The sequence below is a fragment of the Perna viridis genome, chromosome 8 (genome assembly GCF_037379345.1).
Source record: "Perna viridis isolate PV_CMFRI_1.1 ecotype Kerala chromosome 8, ASM3737934v1, whole genome shotgun sequence".
Taxonomy (NCBI): Eukaryota; Metazoa; Mollusca; class Bivalvia; order Mytilida; family Mytilidae; genus Perna; species Perna viridis.
The window spans coordinates 45737742-45753458 of NC_142452.1; the positions used below are offsets into that span (position 1 = coordinate 45737742).

At 32.7% G+C, this 15717-nt stretch overlaps 1 protein-coding gene across 1 annotated transcript in view; it reads right to left on the reverse strand.

The window, feature by feature from the left end:
- The window catches only part of LOC148610716 (uncharacterized), a 30971-nt gene that overhangs the window by 14565 nt on the left and 689 nt on the right, over positions 1-15717 (reverse strand). Inside the window, exons 2-8 of the mRNA XM_088595997.1 lie at positions 8800-9416; positions 7922-8224; positions 6727-6793; positions 5076-5396; positions 3755-3993; positions 1333-1477; positions 453-619 (exon numbers count right to left, since the gene is read on the reverse strand). Of these exons, the coding sequence (XP_088452123.1) occupies positions 453-619; positions 1333-1477; positions 3755-3993; positions 5076-5396; positions 6727-6793; positions 7922-8224; positions 8800-9348 (1791 nt within the window). The 5' untranslated portion in view covers positions 9349-9416. The remainder of the gene's footprint in view (positions 1-452; positions 620-1332; positions 1478-3754; positions 3994-5075; positions 5397-6726; positions 6794-7921; positions 8225-8799; positions 9417-15717) is intronic.

A 15717-nucleotide genomic window follows, 5' to 3' on the forward strand; every position in this document is an offset into this window, starting at 1 on the left:
TAGTTACATTTTGAATTAAGAGTTGAATCGTGTAGAATAGTTAAGTAGCACTCCAGCTAAGGATCATGCAAAATGTGATTCATGGGTAAAAAGCCTACATATTTTTATTTTTGATATTTTGTTTGAAATGTCATAGTAAACAGAAATAAACATGTGGTTTTTCACATAAGCCGTGTTCTTAGGAGATAAAGATTATATAGAATGCACTGTAGATTTCAAAATTAAGGGAGATAACTCTGTAAATGGCACTCAAATACAATAGAATCTACTGTATTTTCAATGTCGATTATCTCCTAAGAGCAGGCAGATTTGAATGAATAATTACACATTTCCCAGTATAGACCCATAAAACAACTTAATTACAATAATAAAAATATGTAGCCTTTTTTGGGGTGCATCACGTTTTTCAGATTTTGCATGATTCTTACAAAGACAGCTACTTTAATACTTACGTGTACCTCCTCACTTTCAACAGACAATATTTTTTTTACTACTTTTTCCACACAAGTGTTACAATTCAAATGTCCGTCACAACACTGAACAATCTTATCATTGGTTGCCATGGTACCACAACCTTCACACTTCAATGTTGTGGAAGATACTTCAATGACATCTTGACCTAGGAGAAAACGTAGGATATGAAACCATTATAACAAAAAATGTCTTGTTTTATCTTTTGGAACATATCAAAACCACTAATAGCAATAAAGAATTACCATAATGAAAGTGTAATTTAGAGTTGGATGAACTGAATTGAAGTTTAGTAATCAATATTTGTAGCCTACCCAGATCAGCAGGGTGGTCAAATAGTTAAGGCACTGGACTTGTAATCATGTCATCAACACCTCTGTGTGATCGAGCCCCATGTGTTTCGGTTTATAGGCACCTACCCTGGAATATTGGGCTTTCTTCCCCCACGAGTCTAGCGACCATGGGAATAGCTCACATTAACTGGTCCTAAACCTTGCCATCGGCTGAAAGATCCTACAGAGCTACTGTTAATGGCTGATTTATTGATGTTAAGTAAAACTTACCTTTAATTTATCTTTAAACAAAAATACCAAAGTTAAATTATCATGACCATTTTTGCAAAAAATTATCAGTTAATCATTCAATTTGACGTTGACTTTGCAACTAGTAATAAACTGTGGAAATTTCACAGTTGGTTCAAATTCATTTCAACAAATAAATCATGGATTGCATGTGTATGTTTTCCATACATGATACAAATTCTGAAATAGATACAGGTATTGTAAATGCTTTGTTTTAGGAATAACTTCCTCTAGGAAAAATAAAATGTATGTTATGTTATCAATAAATAATGCTATTTACCAGAAGTGTTACTTTTAGATTTATTTTCAGCATCTTTATCTTTAGAAAGAGATTCCTTCAGCTTAGAGGCCAGTCCATCGCTATGTATATAATGTGATATGAGTTCTGGCACACTCCTGAATTTCACAGCTCTTTCAATATAAACCTATAGACATACATGTAACAAATAATAATACTGTATCCAGTTCAATAAAAATCTCATTAAATATAATGTATCCATATGTACATTAAATAGTGAAAGAAACACTCACGCACGCATGCAAGATATCTAAATGCACGCTTAATGCTCACCAAACACTCCTATAGTGCATTTAAACGAACGCTCCTTACTGTGCATTTAAAGGCACAATAAACGAACAATCAAAAATAAAAATATTAACAAATAATGAAGAAAGAAAAAATAGAAAATAGAATTAATGAAAATATATAAATTAATAATAGCAAAAAATATGAAAACAGATGAATAAAGGAAATAATCGAAGTACAAAAATAAACAAATGCTTCTATCATGCGGTTAAACGAACATTCGCATTGTGCATTTAAACAAACACTCCTTTTGTGTGTTTAAACAAACACTCCCAGCTGACATTTATGAGTTTAAATGAACAAAAAACGATGAGTAAACGCACGATAAACCATGCATGAACACTTAAATGGGAAACCTGCAATATTCAAGGGGTGCATCTGTTGTTAATTTTAAAATTCAATTTCAATTTCAAATTATTTATTGTTCAAACACATTTTCATTAAATGGTCATGACACAATAATAACACAATGTACATACATTTGTATAAACAAAACATTGCTATCATTTACATGTATAATGTTGTGGACAATGGTGACCAACCAGAAAATTATAACGTTATACTTTGAATGAAAGCTTGGCAGTTGTTGATACATGTATAATCAGTTGTTGCATTGAGTATTGGGAGTGAGTTAGAGTTAATAATCAAACTTATGTTGTTTTCTATTAGTGAGTTGAAGTGGTTTATATATTTTTTAATTTTAGTTATCGGTTTCATCTTCAATATGATTTAATTGACATGATTTGCAAATGTGCTCATTAGCTGGAATGTTTTTGTTTTGTCCTCTCTCTACTGAAAGAGAGTGGGTACTATTTTGGTATTTGCAAATTATAGATCTGTCTGATTTGTATTTACATGTATCAACATAAGATGTTTTTTTGTTATCTTTATAGATTTTATTAAAAAACCAGAAGTTTGTTATTATCTCTCACAGAGTTGATTTTGAATACTTTGTACTTTGATCAATGATTTTGAATACTTTGATCAATGATTTTGAATACTTTGATCAATGAGTTGATTTTGAATACTTTGATCAATGATTCTTTGCTTTAAATGTTATATATTATGTTTAAGTAGATCTGTTTCAATTAATATGTAATTAAAACCAAGTTCTTTTATCCAATTGTGAACTGTTGCTAACCATTTATTATTTTGTGGAATATTTTTATATATTTTTATATATTTCATTTACAAGGGTGTTATTGGAGTTAATAATGTGTTCCCAGAATTTAATAACTTGAACCATAATTTTGTCTCTTTAGTTCTGCTAAGCATGCAGAATGTGTTGCCTTGCTGTGAACACCAAGGATTTCTTTTATAAATTGTAAGTGGAGATGTTCAAATGGTTCATTATTTTTGAAATTATAATTGGTTCCCCAAATTTCACAGCCATATAGAATAATTGGGCTTATAAGCATATCAAATAGTTTTTCTAGCATAGAGCATGGATTGTTCAATCCTATAGAGGTTTCAATCTTAAACCATGCCTTTCGACCTTTCTCCATTAATATCTGAGAAGAGATGTTAAAATTGCCTGTATATTTAACTGTCAAACCGAGATAGCAATATGTTATTACAGTTTCTAAAGTGTTATCATTAAAACTATTAAGATGAGTTTTTCCATTTGAATTGAATATCATAATTTTAAATTTAAATAATAATATAGATGAAGATTTCAAACTTCATTTGAAAACTCATTTATAGTTTTGCTACAATTAAGTACTTCTCTGTTTAAGAATGAGGCACATGTTGTGGCACATGAAGAAAAAGCCTGAGATTTTATGGCGTTAACCAAGTCTTTATACCTCATAACCACCAGAAATAGCTATCAAAGTGTTTGTAAACTTTGCCTTTTAAAGATATTGATAGGTCAAATTTAGTTGAAATGCTCTATGGAAAAATGGCAGGAAAATTTTCCGGCACTTATTCCCTACAGAAGCGGTCATAAAACATCTATATTATAGGTGCTTAAGAATAAATTTGAATAGCCGTTATATTGTTTTTTTTTAAATGTACTGAATGTATTTGAGGCAAAAAAGACCAAATTAAGAAAAATAATGTGCCAACCATTGCCTGACTCTTATGCAGATTGGTACTTAAAACTACAGGTATGTACCTGTTCATCAGGCTCTTCTGTTATTCTGTAGTGTTTAACACCCCCATTGCTGTGTAATGAAAGACATAAAGTTCCTTTATCATTCATTCTCACAAAATATTGACCATCTGTGCCTTCGAACAGATGCTGATCAGCTTCATCTCGTGACACATTACCATGGAACCAGGGGTAATTATCCAGCTTTTGTGGTTCTGGGATGTCAAATGTTTCCTCCTGATCATGAGTTGATATCTGGTTACCTGAAATGAATTAAGTGACTGTATTAAAACCTCCGGTGACAGATATGTCATGCATTTCAGGACGAGAACAACTGACCAATTGAACAGTTCCTCCTTTATACTAGTTTGACAGCCCAAGCCAGATTTTTAATGTGCTACGTGTAACTCTCATAATCAACGTTCAGCAGGTAGCTAGGCATGTCATGTACCACAAATGAGATACATGTATTCCACATGTGAATGACCAATCGTTAACAGTAGTATAGTGTATCAGCTAAATGAAAAATCAGACACTGACAATAAATAAATTACAGGCTTCAAAAATTTTTTTTTGACAAATTGTAGGTTAATTAGACCAATGACTTAGTCAGACTGAAAAATATTCTGTTGGTCAGTTCAGGAACTCTATGGCTTTTAAAAATCACTGAAGAAAATGTGTATCAGTCATTTAGACCAACTATTCTGTTTTTACAAGCTCAGTCTGTCCAAAACAATTCTCATAACACAAAACATAAATTTACTCTAACATTTTACAGAATGTCATGCATTACTTTTATCTGTATAAATATATATTGGGGCATATGCATGAAATGGATACAGAATTAAGATGTAGTGACCCTACATTTATTCAACTGCATACCAAAAAAACAACTGACCTAGAACAAGTGGGTCACACTAAACTGACCTAGCACAAGTGGGTCATATTAAACTGACCTAGCACAAGTGGGTCATATTAAACTGACCTAGCAAAAGTGGGTCATTAAACTGACCTAGCAAAAGTGGGGCATATCAAACTGACCTAGCACAAGTGGGTCATACTCAACTGACCTAGCACAAATGGGTCATATTGAACTGACCCAGCAAAAGTGGGCCATATTAAACTGACCCAGCACAAGTCGGTCATATTAAACTGACCCAGCAAAAGTGGGTCATATTGAACTGACCTAATCAGAAAACATTTAAATCTCAACAATAAACTGAAATTTCAAAGTCAATAGTCTGAATAGACCATGACTGAGCCAGAGTGAGGGGGTCTGAAATAACTGATCTATCGATTGACCTGCTTATAGCAACAACTGGGGAGGGTTCAGCAAATCACTCACCTATTGATCTACAAAGAGCGACTACAGGGGATGGTCCAGATATTTCACCAAACTTTGTTGAAGCTCTTACTCTAAACTGGTAGTCTTGTTTAGGCTTCAAATTTGATACTTCATATACATTGCCAGCAACATTCCTAGCTAAAGTGTTCCAGTCTTCGCATGGTGGAGCTTGTATTTCAATAATATAGCGTAAATTGATATCACTACTTGAGAATTTAGGTGTATCTATCAGTGTCCACCGCAGTTTGACAGCGTTAAGTTTTGTTTTGACAACTATTTCTGGTCGAGACACTGGTGAAGGAATTACTGTCAAATCTTCAACTGCAACAAAACATAGATCCAAGTAAATAATACATGTGTATACAAGTGAAACACTTCTAATATCATAGCTTCCTTACAAGTAAATATTTACAACATACAATGTAATATGAGGCTGGTGTAACCTGTAAGAGGACGAAGTGGAAATTGTAGACAACAGTATTTCTATGTCCCCTTCAATGTTGCAATGAGGAACAAAATTACAGCTGGTATGAGTATGAGGCTTAGGGACTGAGCTAAATGTGAGGCTTGGATAATTGGTTTAATGTACAGCCCCAGTAACATACAGTATACAGGCTATATTGTTATATCCTGCAATGAAATAGCCAGAATTTTTTTTTCCGATAAAGAAACATGTAGTATTTGTTTTAATAATCATTTATCCCTATTATGCCCCGCTGAATCGATTTCATATTGTAACAACGATACTTGTAATCAGTAAAATGTGCATTATATTTTTTTCAAAGTTGAGATATTTGGAATAAAAGTACTATAATTTAATGTTATAGTTAAAATTAATTATCACATAGAGGATAACCAAAAATAGTCCAAAACCATTAATTAGAGTAATTTTAGAAAAGCAGAGCTTACCCTACTGGTGCACCTGGTTCATGCTCCAAGGTTTTTAGCGGAGTCTGAGTTGCTTATTTACTTTTGTTACTTTGTATGTATTATTTTAGTTAACTTAAGTTCTTTGTTGTGATTGTCTGTTTTCCATATCTGGTCTTTGTCCCTGGATTACATTCTTTTGATTTCCGCTAGAATCTTAGTTCCCTTAATTACTCTTTGAATAGAAACATCACATCCTGCACTTTGACTACCAATTAGGAAAGAAATTATCTTATTTGGGACAATTTTTTAACCATTTTTTGGAAGAATTTGGAAACTTTTATTAAAGGAAACAATCTCATTTCGTACCTGTATTCTCCTACCTTGTCCAAGGTTAGTGGGAGGGTTGAGCGCTACAAAACATGTTTAACCCTGACACACACTTTATGTGCCTATCCCAAGCCAGGAACCAGTAGTCCAGTGTTTGTCATTTTTTAATGTTTTTTTTTGTTATTTGTTTTACCTTTACTGTATTGATTAGGAAGTTTTTGTCTTTCATGAATAGTTTCACATCATTTATTTTGAGGCCTTTTACATCTTGCTTTATGGTATGGGTTTTGTCCATCAATGTGGTAACCTGTTGAAGGTTAATTGTTCATTGCTTGGCATTTGGCTGATGACTATCTCATTGGCAATCATACCATATCTCCTATTTTTATATCTTATTATGGGGGTTATTCAAAGCTAATAATATCACTAATTGCAGGATAAAATATTATCATACCTTCAGCAGGGTCAACATATCTATCAATATCCATTTCAACATCCACTTCATCAGTGTGTGTTGCTACCTATTGTAAATCATATATAAACAGAGAATGTCATTATTTTGTACCCCCCCCCCAAAAAAAAAAAAAAAAAAACAATACAAAACAAAACAAAAACATAAACCATACTGTTACTAATAAAGCTTAGAAAAATCAAAATGTACATTTCAGCACCACCATCACTGATAATTTTTTTTTGGACACGGTATAGTTTTGCTTTTTACCCTTTGACCTTAAGGACTCTCATCTATGGAAACGCAAATCACCTGATCAAAATTATGTTTCCCGAGTGCCAAATAATGCTAACTTAGTGGCATTAGAAAAAACTGTATTGAACCTTTCAAAAAGCGTATGAAAAAACAATAAAAAATTTGACATTGCCTGTGTATTATTATTTTCTTGAAAGAAATGTAAATACTTGGAAAACAACAAAATTTTAATTTGTCTTTTTTTAATTTTTTTACACTACAACATAGATTGTTCTATAGGTTTAATTTTTTTGTGTTAATTTTTCATCCAAAACTCAGTAAAAAAGAAGCTGTTAGCCCAATGTAAACTTTCTTTGTTATATACAATGTACATGTATGAAAAAAACTTTTTTTTATTTAAATGGGATGTATGTATATTTTTTCTCCAAAATAAAGATCTATATGCAGAAAGAATTATAGTTACATAAAAATAGGGTGCTTTGTAGTTGACACATGTAGATAAAGATATTTCTTTGATGGGTTTTGTGTACCATAAATCACCTGTACCATTGACAGTATCACAATTTTAAATTAGTACTAAAAGAGTAATCAGGGGAAAAAAGATTCTAGTGGAAATCAAAAGAATATAATCCAGGGACAAATCAGACATAGAAAACAGACATACACAACAAAGAACATAAAATAATCAAATTAGTAACAAAAGTAAATAAGCAACTCTAAAATGAAGTTGTGTTCTACATGTACTGACTATTGTATACATGATATAGACAGTATCTTGAGAGAATCCTAAATCATCATGATCTGACAACTCATAACTTAATCAGTAATCAGTAATCATTTTAACTTTACAATAGGGAAATTAAAATTTTCAGAAGCTTCTGTTTGTGAATCTACCTCTTTAGCAACCGAAGGTCTTCAAATAAATTCAAGAAATAGAACCAACCTTTTTCACTATTCCTTTCCCCTTTGCTCTGTTAGATAGATGATTCTTTGCTTTGCTTATGACTGTGCAAGTATACTCTTCATTCTGGGAAACTTGCAGTTTTGGATTTGCTAAAGCAATTTGAACATCATCACTATATGTATGTTTTGTTTCCATGGTAACATTGTCCTGTTTATTGTCAGGACTAGAACAGATTAGTTCCACTACACTCTGTATAATACCATTTTCTGACAAATGTTCATAGTTCACCTTTTCTATCATTTCACCAATTTTACTGGCACTTATATCTGGAAACAGTTCTTTCTGAAATGTAAGGTTAAACATTAATAATACAGTGCGTGAAACATTTTAATTCTCCTTGATGAATAGGCAAGTAATCTAAGACTATCATTTTAACTTGCCAAAATATAAATATTTCACTAGCCAGCCTGATTACAGTACAAGTTATACTTAACAAAAATTGTCAGGTTGGCAGGTTTCAGGATATTTTTTTTATAAATAGGACTGTTGTCTAGGATAATTAAATTCCTTCTCAGGAAATAATTACTTGCCAATCTAGCTAGTAAAGTTTACTTGCCTTTGGGGAGTTGGCCAATAGAGTAAACATGGCCTTTTAAAAATATACCTCTCCCTAACTCCTTGACAATATACACCTTTTAAACTCAAATATTAATTTGGATCAAATTCTGAATAAGTAGGTGCACAATTTTCATATGTAATAAAGATTCTGTGAAAGTTTCATTAGACTTCATTCAGTGGTGTAGGACGAGTAACAGATAAGAGATGGGTACCCCTCACCTTAAAAGAAGTAAGGACACTCTTTCCACTATATACCTCCACATGAAGTGGGGGACAAAAAAAATAATACAACTAAATACCAATTTGATAGCAGCTTGCACAAAATTAGTCTTGGATTCTGCCATGCTATTTTCATGGTTACTATCATATTCAATGTTCTCAAGTCTCTCCTTCCTATGGCTAAAGTTCCGTGCTTGGTTCTTTCTGCCTATGTTTTTAAATACATCAAATCGGCCCTCATGTTTCACCTTTTTAGTTGGAGAATTTTCCGAGCTATAAACTTCACCTGATCTCCGTTTAAAATGAGATTTTTCCGACTGTTCATCAGTTTTAGGTTTAGATATGTCAGTATCACTTTCATCACTGATCAATATCACCTTTTTGTTTACTGATTCTACAGAATTAGAAAAATAATTCTTTTTATCTGGTTTAGTATGTGAATCATCCTCTGTTTCCAAATCACTATAATCTTCTAACGGCAGTGTTTCTTCTTTAAAAACAAATCCTTGTTCTCCTCCATCTGATGACAATACTCTTGACTGACCAACTACGGTAGGTTTTGGTAATGAAGATTCATCACAAAGATCAAGAAAGTCATCATCATCTGTTCTGGGTTCTGCCATGTTCATTTATTTGACAACTACATGTTCAGAATTCAGAAATCCATCAAATAATCAAATTTAAAGTTTGTTGTAGTCTGAAAAAAAAAATACCAAGCATTATGATAAATCTTTAACTTTTATCCAAAAATAATTTTAAAGGTGCGTAACTCCATTATTACTCCAACAATACATGTATTCAGGCCTTCACAATTCCCAAGTATTCTGCAAAACTACATGAAATGTACATGTACAAATTGAATACATTTACAAACTATGTTTTATGAAATATTGTTCAGCAGTTTCACTGAAGTTGCACTGATAAACTGTGTGACAGACAGACCCATAGGAAAAAAAACAATAACTTGTCCCACATAATGGGAAAAAATGATATAACAGAAATGTGTGGTATAAAATATCAGTAACTGCAAAACACAATAAAATGCTCCACAGGGTATAGCCTGATTAAACCACAGATGCTGAACCCTGAACAGTTTGGGCAAGTATGGACATACATTTGTACTATTCAAATTTGATACAGCTTTGAATTTTGATTCTGATTAGATATTTCAGTGATTTTCCAAGCCTGACTTAAAATCCGAATTTCGGCCCCATTCCTAATGAGAGAGTAATCAAGGGAACCAAGGTTATAGCGGTAATCAAAAGAACGTAATCCAGGGACAAAGACCAGATACGGATAACAGACATACACAACAAAGAACATAAAGTAACTAAAATCATACATACAAAGTAACAAAAGCAAATGAGCAACTCGGACTTCTCTAAAAACTGGGAGCATGGACCAGGTGCACCGGTAGGGTAAGCGTCCTCTGCTTTTCTAGAAACACCCGCTGAGTTGCTCATAAAAAGTTAATCTGGAGTAGACAAATAAAGAAAGGAAAACTTATAATGACCCGTTGAATAAATCAGTTTTCATGGTGCAGATGGATACACCACGACCCACGAGTTCATGATGACAACCATAAAACTTCTGTAGTGATGACTACAATCTTGTAGCTACATAACCCTGTTCCAGAAGCCTATTTGTTAGAGTTCTAGCGCGATACAAAAAGTCTGTGTAGTTTCAGCAAGCTCTGGCATAATGTATGAGTTGTGATATGAACACTCTATACGCAGGTGTTGAAGGGATGTTGCCACAGATGAAAGGGGAGTTGACAATTCTGAATGAAAAGTCATCACGTTTGTCGTAAAGTTTGGTCAATTGTTTTCCTTTACCATCGATTTCTAAGTGTAGGTCAAGATATGACCTCACAGTGTCTATAGTATCCTTTATCTCAAGTTCTTTGGGGTAGATGCAATGTATCAAATCCCAAAATTAGGATTGTTTAAATATAATACATCATCTATATAGCGGAAACTGAGATTAAAGGAATAGGTCAGTCAGTAAAGGAGCACAATCAGTTCCCATTGGAATGCTGACCGTATGTTGAAAAACATGTCCACCACACTAGACAAATATGTTGTTGATTAAAAATTCCAGCATTTTGTAAACAACTTCCTCTGTATATTTGGGAGATGATTTGGAATTGCTCAGTTGTAAAATTCTTAATTGTCTTTAGAGTTATCTTGAGTTTGTATGTCAATTTTTATATATATTATTTTTTATTCTTGGAAATGACTGATTGTTTGGGTGTTCCAAAAGTTATCCTTGTTCTTCTGGTGTTGCTATGATTGCACTGCAATCTATCCAATTCAATGTCAGCATTGCACTTGAAGTGAACATAATTAAAAGTAAAAACAAACAAGCAGAAAATTGGCACATACAATAAACTCTCCCCTACACTAAAACACACAGTTGTTTGGATGTCTCATAATTTGAAATACTATTTAAAATCCCTTGTTCAACACCAATGGTGGACAAATATGTCAGTCTGACAAATGACATCTGCACAAACAAATGTAAAAAACTAACTCAAAACAATTTAATAGACTTAATCATGTCAGAGGGAAAAGATCTTATATTGAACTTTAAAACATTTAGAAATCAATATGAAAGAAAACTTGAATTTTAATTAAACTATTACATGTACATTACTATGAATTCATGTGTCTTATCAATTTGAAACCAATGAAAAAGAAAAAAAAGATGGCATTATTGAAATAACTATTTGATGTAATACATAGTTAAATTCTCCTCTCCCTTTCTCAATCCAAATTGTTACCCCAAGGGTATTCCTTATTTATATACATATTTTCCAAAATTAGAAATTTTACACTATTTTGTTCCCTAACTGCAATGGGGCCCTCACCAAAAAGTAGGAAAATCACTGTATTTGACACGGGGTAAGAATTTGTCCAGAATCAAAGTTTTCCACTATGTATTTCTAAGTGGTTTCAGTCAATATATCAATCCAAACCTACCTTTGGAGGTATGGAACTTGTGGTACAATTTCAAAGTGATTCATTCTCTATTACTTAAGTTATTATCCAAAAATACAAAAATACTGTCCCCGTATTCTTACTTGGCTGAGACAAGTAACAACCCCAAAAATCATTTACCAGTGTTTTTTTGTGATATGGTACCTTGTAGTAAAACTTATATGAGATCCATTCACTTTTATCAAGTCACATATAGTGTTTGGACTCAAGAAAAGTGCTTGTTTCAAACCCCTTATAGCCCATAATGCTAAAAGGGTTCAAATCTTAACTCCCAAAATCACTCCCAGCCTTCCTTTAGTTGTATGGCACCTTTTAATACAATTTCAAAGCAATCCATTCACTTCTAGTCAAGTTACTTTTTGGACATCCGAAAAAAAAACTTGCATGTTTCTGGTTCCTCGGACAGGCCCCTAATATCAAATCTTGTAAATGTTTATGTTTTAACCCAAAACATCGATACAATTGTCTGACAATTGTGGTGTAAAATCTTGTTGAAAAATACTGGTATCATAGACATTCCTATGCTTTTCATGGGGTAATATCCATGCAGTTAAAACCTATGAAATACTTGTTTTTGGCCCCTTTTCACTCCAAATTCTATAAATGGTTGAGGCAATAACCCCCAAGAGTCAATACTAATCTAAAGTTTGTGTTTTGGAACCTAGAAATAAAATTTTATAAAGATCAACCAATTAATGTTCATGGCTCATATCGCAAGAAAAACCAATACAGAAGGCAACAACATGCATATCGGTACAGACAACAACGCAATTTTTTTTGTAGTCCTATAAAAGGAGCACATATTTTATTACATGGTACCAAATGGACAATAATCCTTTTACATTTATGTATGTATGCAACACTGATTAAATCACATCTGATTTTTGAAATTTAAAAAAAAAACTGAAAACCATGTAATTAATTAATTGAAGAAATAAACAAGAGGCTCCAAGGAGCCTGATTGCTCACCTGGTTAAATTTTTGCCATTAAAGGGCAATAACTCTAACAAGAAGTTGTCCGACAATTTTGACTCCGAGAAGACTTTGGTAGGACTTATCATGAGGATCATTTCATCAAACAAAAGTTTCATTCTATCTATTATAGTTTTCAAGATATTGATTGAAAACTGCACAAAAAAAAAACCATAATTTTTTTGCCTTTCAAGGGCAATAACTCTTATATGGAGTCATCTGACAACTTCTATCTATCATAGCTTTCAAGATATAAGCTGAAAACTGTAAACAGAAAAAGTCATTTTCACCTCTCAAGGGCAATAATCTTTACATAGACAACTTTGATCCCTGGAGATTTTTGTAGGCCTTATAATATGGATATTTCAGCAATTGAAAGATATTGGCCAAACCTAACGGTTTGGAGATATATGCAGAAAACTATTGTACGTCCTCTATATTTCCTTGAATTCAGTCTAGTAGTTTTTGAGAAGAAGATTTTTGAAAGTAATAACTTCAAAAACAGCAAAAAACGACCAAAAAGGGCAATAACTCCAATGTGGGTCAACAGATTTTCACCAAATTTTGACTGCAGATCTCATCATGCTGAATACTTTACTCCATGTCAGAATTTAGCTAAACCTAACGGTTTTGGAGATATATGCGAAAAACTACTGTCTGTCCCATATGTTCTATTTTTATTAACGGTGGCCATGTTATTTAACCAATCAAAAACTTCTGTCTTTATTCTATTTTTAGTATCTGTGGCAATGTTTTTCAAAGGATAAAAAATCCCAATATCAGATCGATGCAGAATATCCTAAGGAATGTTCATACAATATTTTGTTAAAAATTGGTCAAGTAACATCAGAGGAAGAGATTTTTAAAGAAAAAACATTTAAGAGAACAAAAAAGAAAACATTGAAAAAGGGCAATAACTCCAATATTGCTTAACAGATGAAAATAGATTAAAATTAAAATGAAAATTTCACCAGAGACAACAATTACCTGCCAACTTTTGAAATTCCCCCATGGGGGGTTATTAGGTGTGATAATATGAGAACAGACATTTTCCAAACATATTTTGCAAACTGCATGGGTTTAACTGTAGTTATAAAAGAATGAAATCATAACCATAGTATCAAAGGGACTTTTTTCAGTTGTACAACATGTGCATGTACTATTACAGATTGAAGTTTGTAAGCCCCTTTTTTGTAATTCTACACTCTCCATAGAAGAGATTGTGGAAAACCAAAAATCTGTGCTGATTGAGATTTACCATCTATGTACTGGATTCCTAAACTACAAAAGATTCCATACAAACAAAGTTTCATAGCTGGATCTGCAAAATGTACCACCAAACCTCTTTCAAAACTTTTAACTTCTATACTCACAACTGTTTAAGAGGGTCTGCAGACCTACCACAACCCTTGTTACTTCCATAGTGGTATTAATTCAATGTGGATTCTGAAAAATTCGAAAGATCTTTTGGAGAAAATCAGTTCAAGACTATTATCTAAATAAAAAAGTGTTAAAACCTATGATTTTTAAACACTGTAAACTTCTTTTCCCATACTCAATTAAAATCCTGACTTAAAACATTATACACTGTTGTTTGCACCTAGATACAAATATATAGTGCTTGGTAGAGATTCCTCATATTTTGTAAGAAATAATTCCAAATCATCTTCCAAATATACAGAGGAAGATGTTTACAAAATGCTGGAATTTTTAATCGACAACATATCTGTCCAGTGTGGTGGACATGTTTTTCAACAAACAGTCGGCATTCCAATGGGAACTAATAGTGCTCCTTTACTTGCTGACTGATTCCTTCACTCTTACGAGGCTGACTTTATAGCTGATCTCATCCGAAGAAAGAATATTGTTTGACTAGATCCTTTGATCTCAGTTTCAGCTTAGTAATATAGGTGACGTATTATCTTTAAACAATCCTAATTTTGGGGATTTGATACATCACATCTACCCCAAAGAACTTGAGATAAAGGATACTACAGACACTGTGAAGTCAACCTCATATCTTGACCTATACTTAGAAATCGATGGTAAAGGAAAACTATTGACCAAACTTTACAACGAAACGTGATAACTTTTCATTCGGAATTGTCAACTTTCCTTTCATCTGTGGCAACATCCCTTCAGCACCTGCGTATGAAGTGTTCATATCACAACTCAAACGTTATGCCAGAGCTTGCTGAAACTACGCAGACTTTTTGTATTGAGCTAGACTTCTTACAATTAGGCTTTTGGAACAGGGTTATATTGCTACGAGACTGAAGTCATCACTACAGAAGTTTTATGGTCGTCATCGTGAACTCGTGGATCGTTACTGTGTATCTTGTTTTGCTGAGTAAATATTCTTAATATGTCTGAATTTAAAGTTAATTTTAACACCTTGAAACTAAGGTCCAATGATAAAACCTCACATTTTGACTATAAACAAAAAATGAAAATATCTGATGAAAGAAAAACATAAAATGTGTGGTTTTATGTTATAGAACTAACCCTATTATTTAATGACAATTTTGATTAAATCTTACTACATAAGATACAACCCTGTTATCTATAAAAATCCTTAATTGCAGTCATTCAGACCTGTAAAGATTACTGTTTTACTGGACCGCATAAAGTTTTTCTGGTCCAAAAAAACTTTTATTCATTTAAGTGATAAGAAATTGGTTATTTTATGGTTACTGAATATTCTCCTTTAATAGTGTTTAACGTTTTATTTAAGCTTTTGTGGTGATTAGTAAAAAATTGAAAAGATATATTCCAATATGTGTGTTTTATTTTTAAGCCTTTGACATGTACATTTTTTGTACTAGTAGTGTCTGTGATGTCCGATCATGAGATGAAGTTCCACAGAGAGTTTTAAGCTGAACTGTTCTAGGTTACATGTAATGATTCATGGGGATGAGAGAAGGCACATATTCCAGTCTTTTAGCAAAATACATTTTCAGTTGATTGTTTTTTTTTCCTGATTTTTACAGGACATTTTTCAACAGTTTCGTACACGACCAGCCGTTT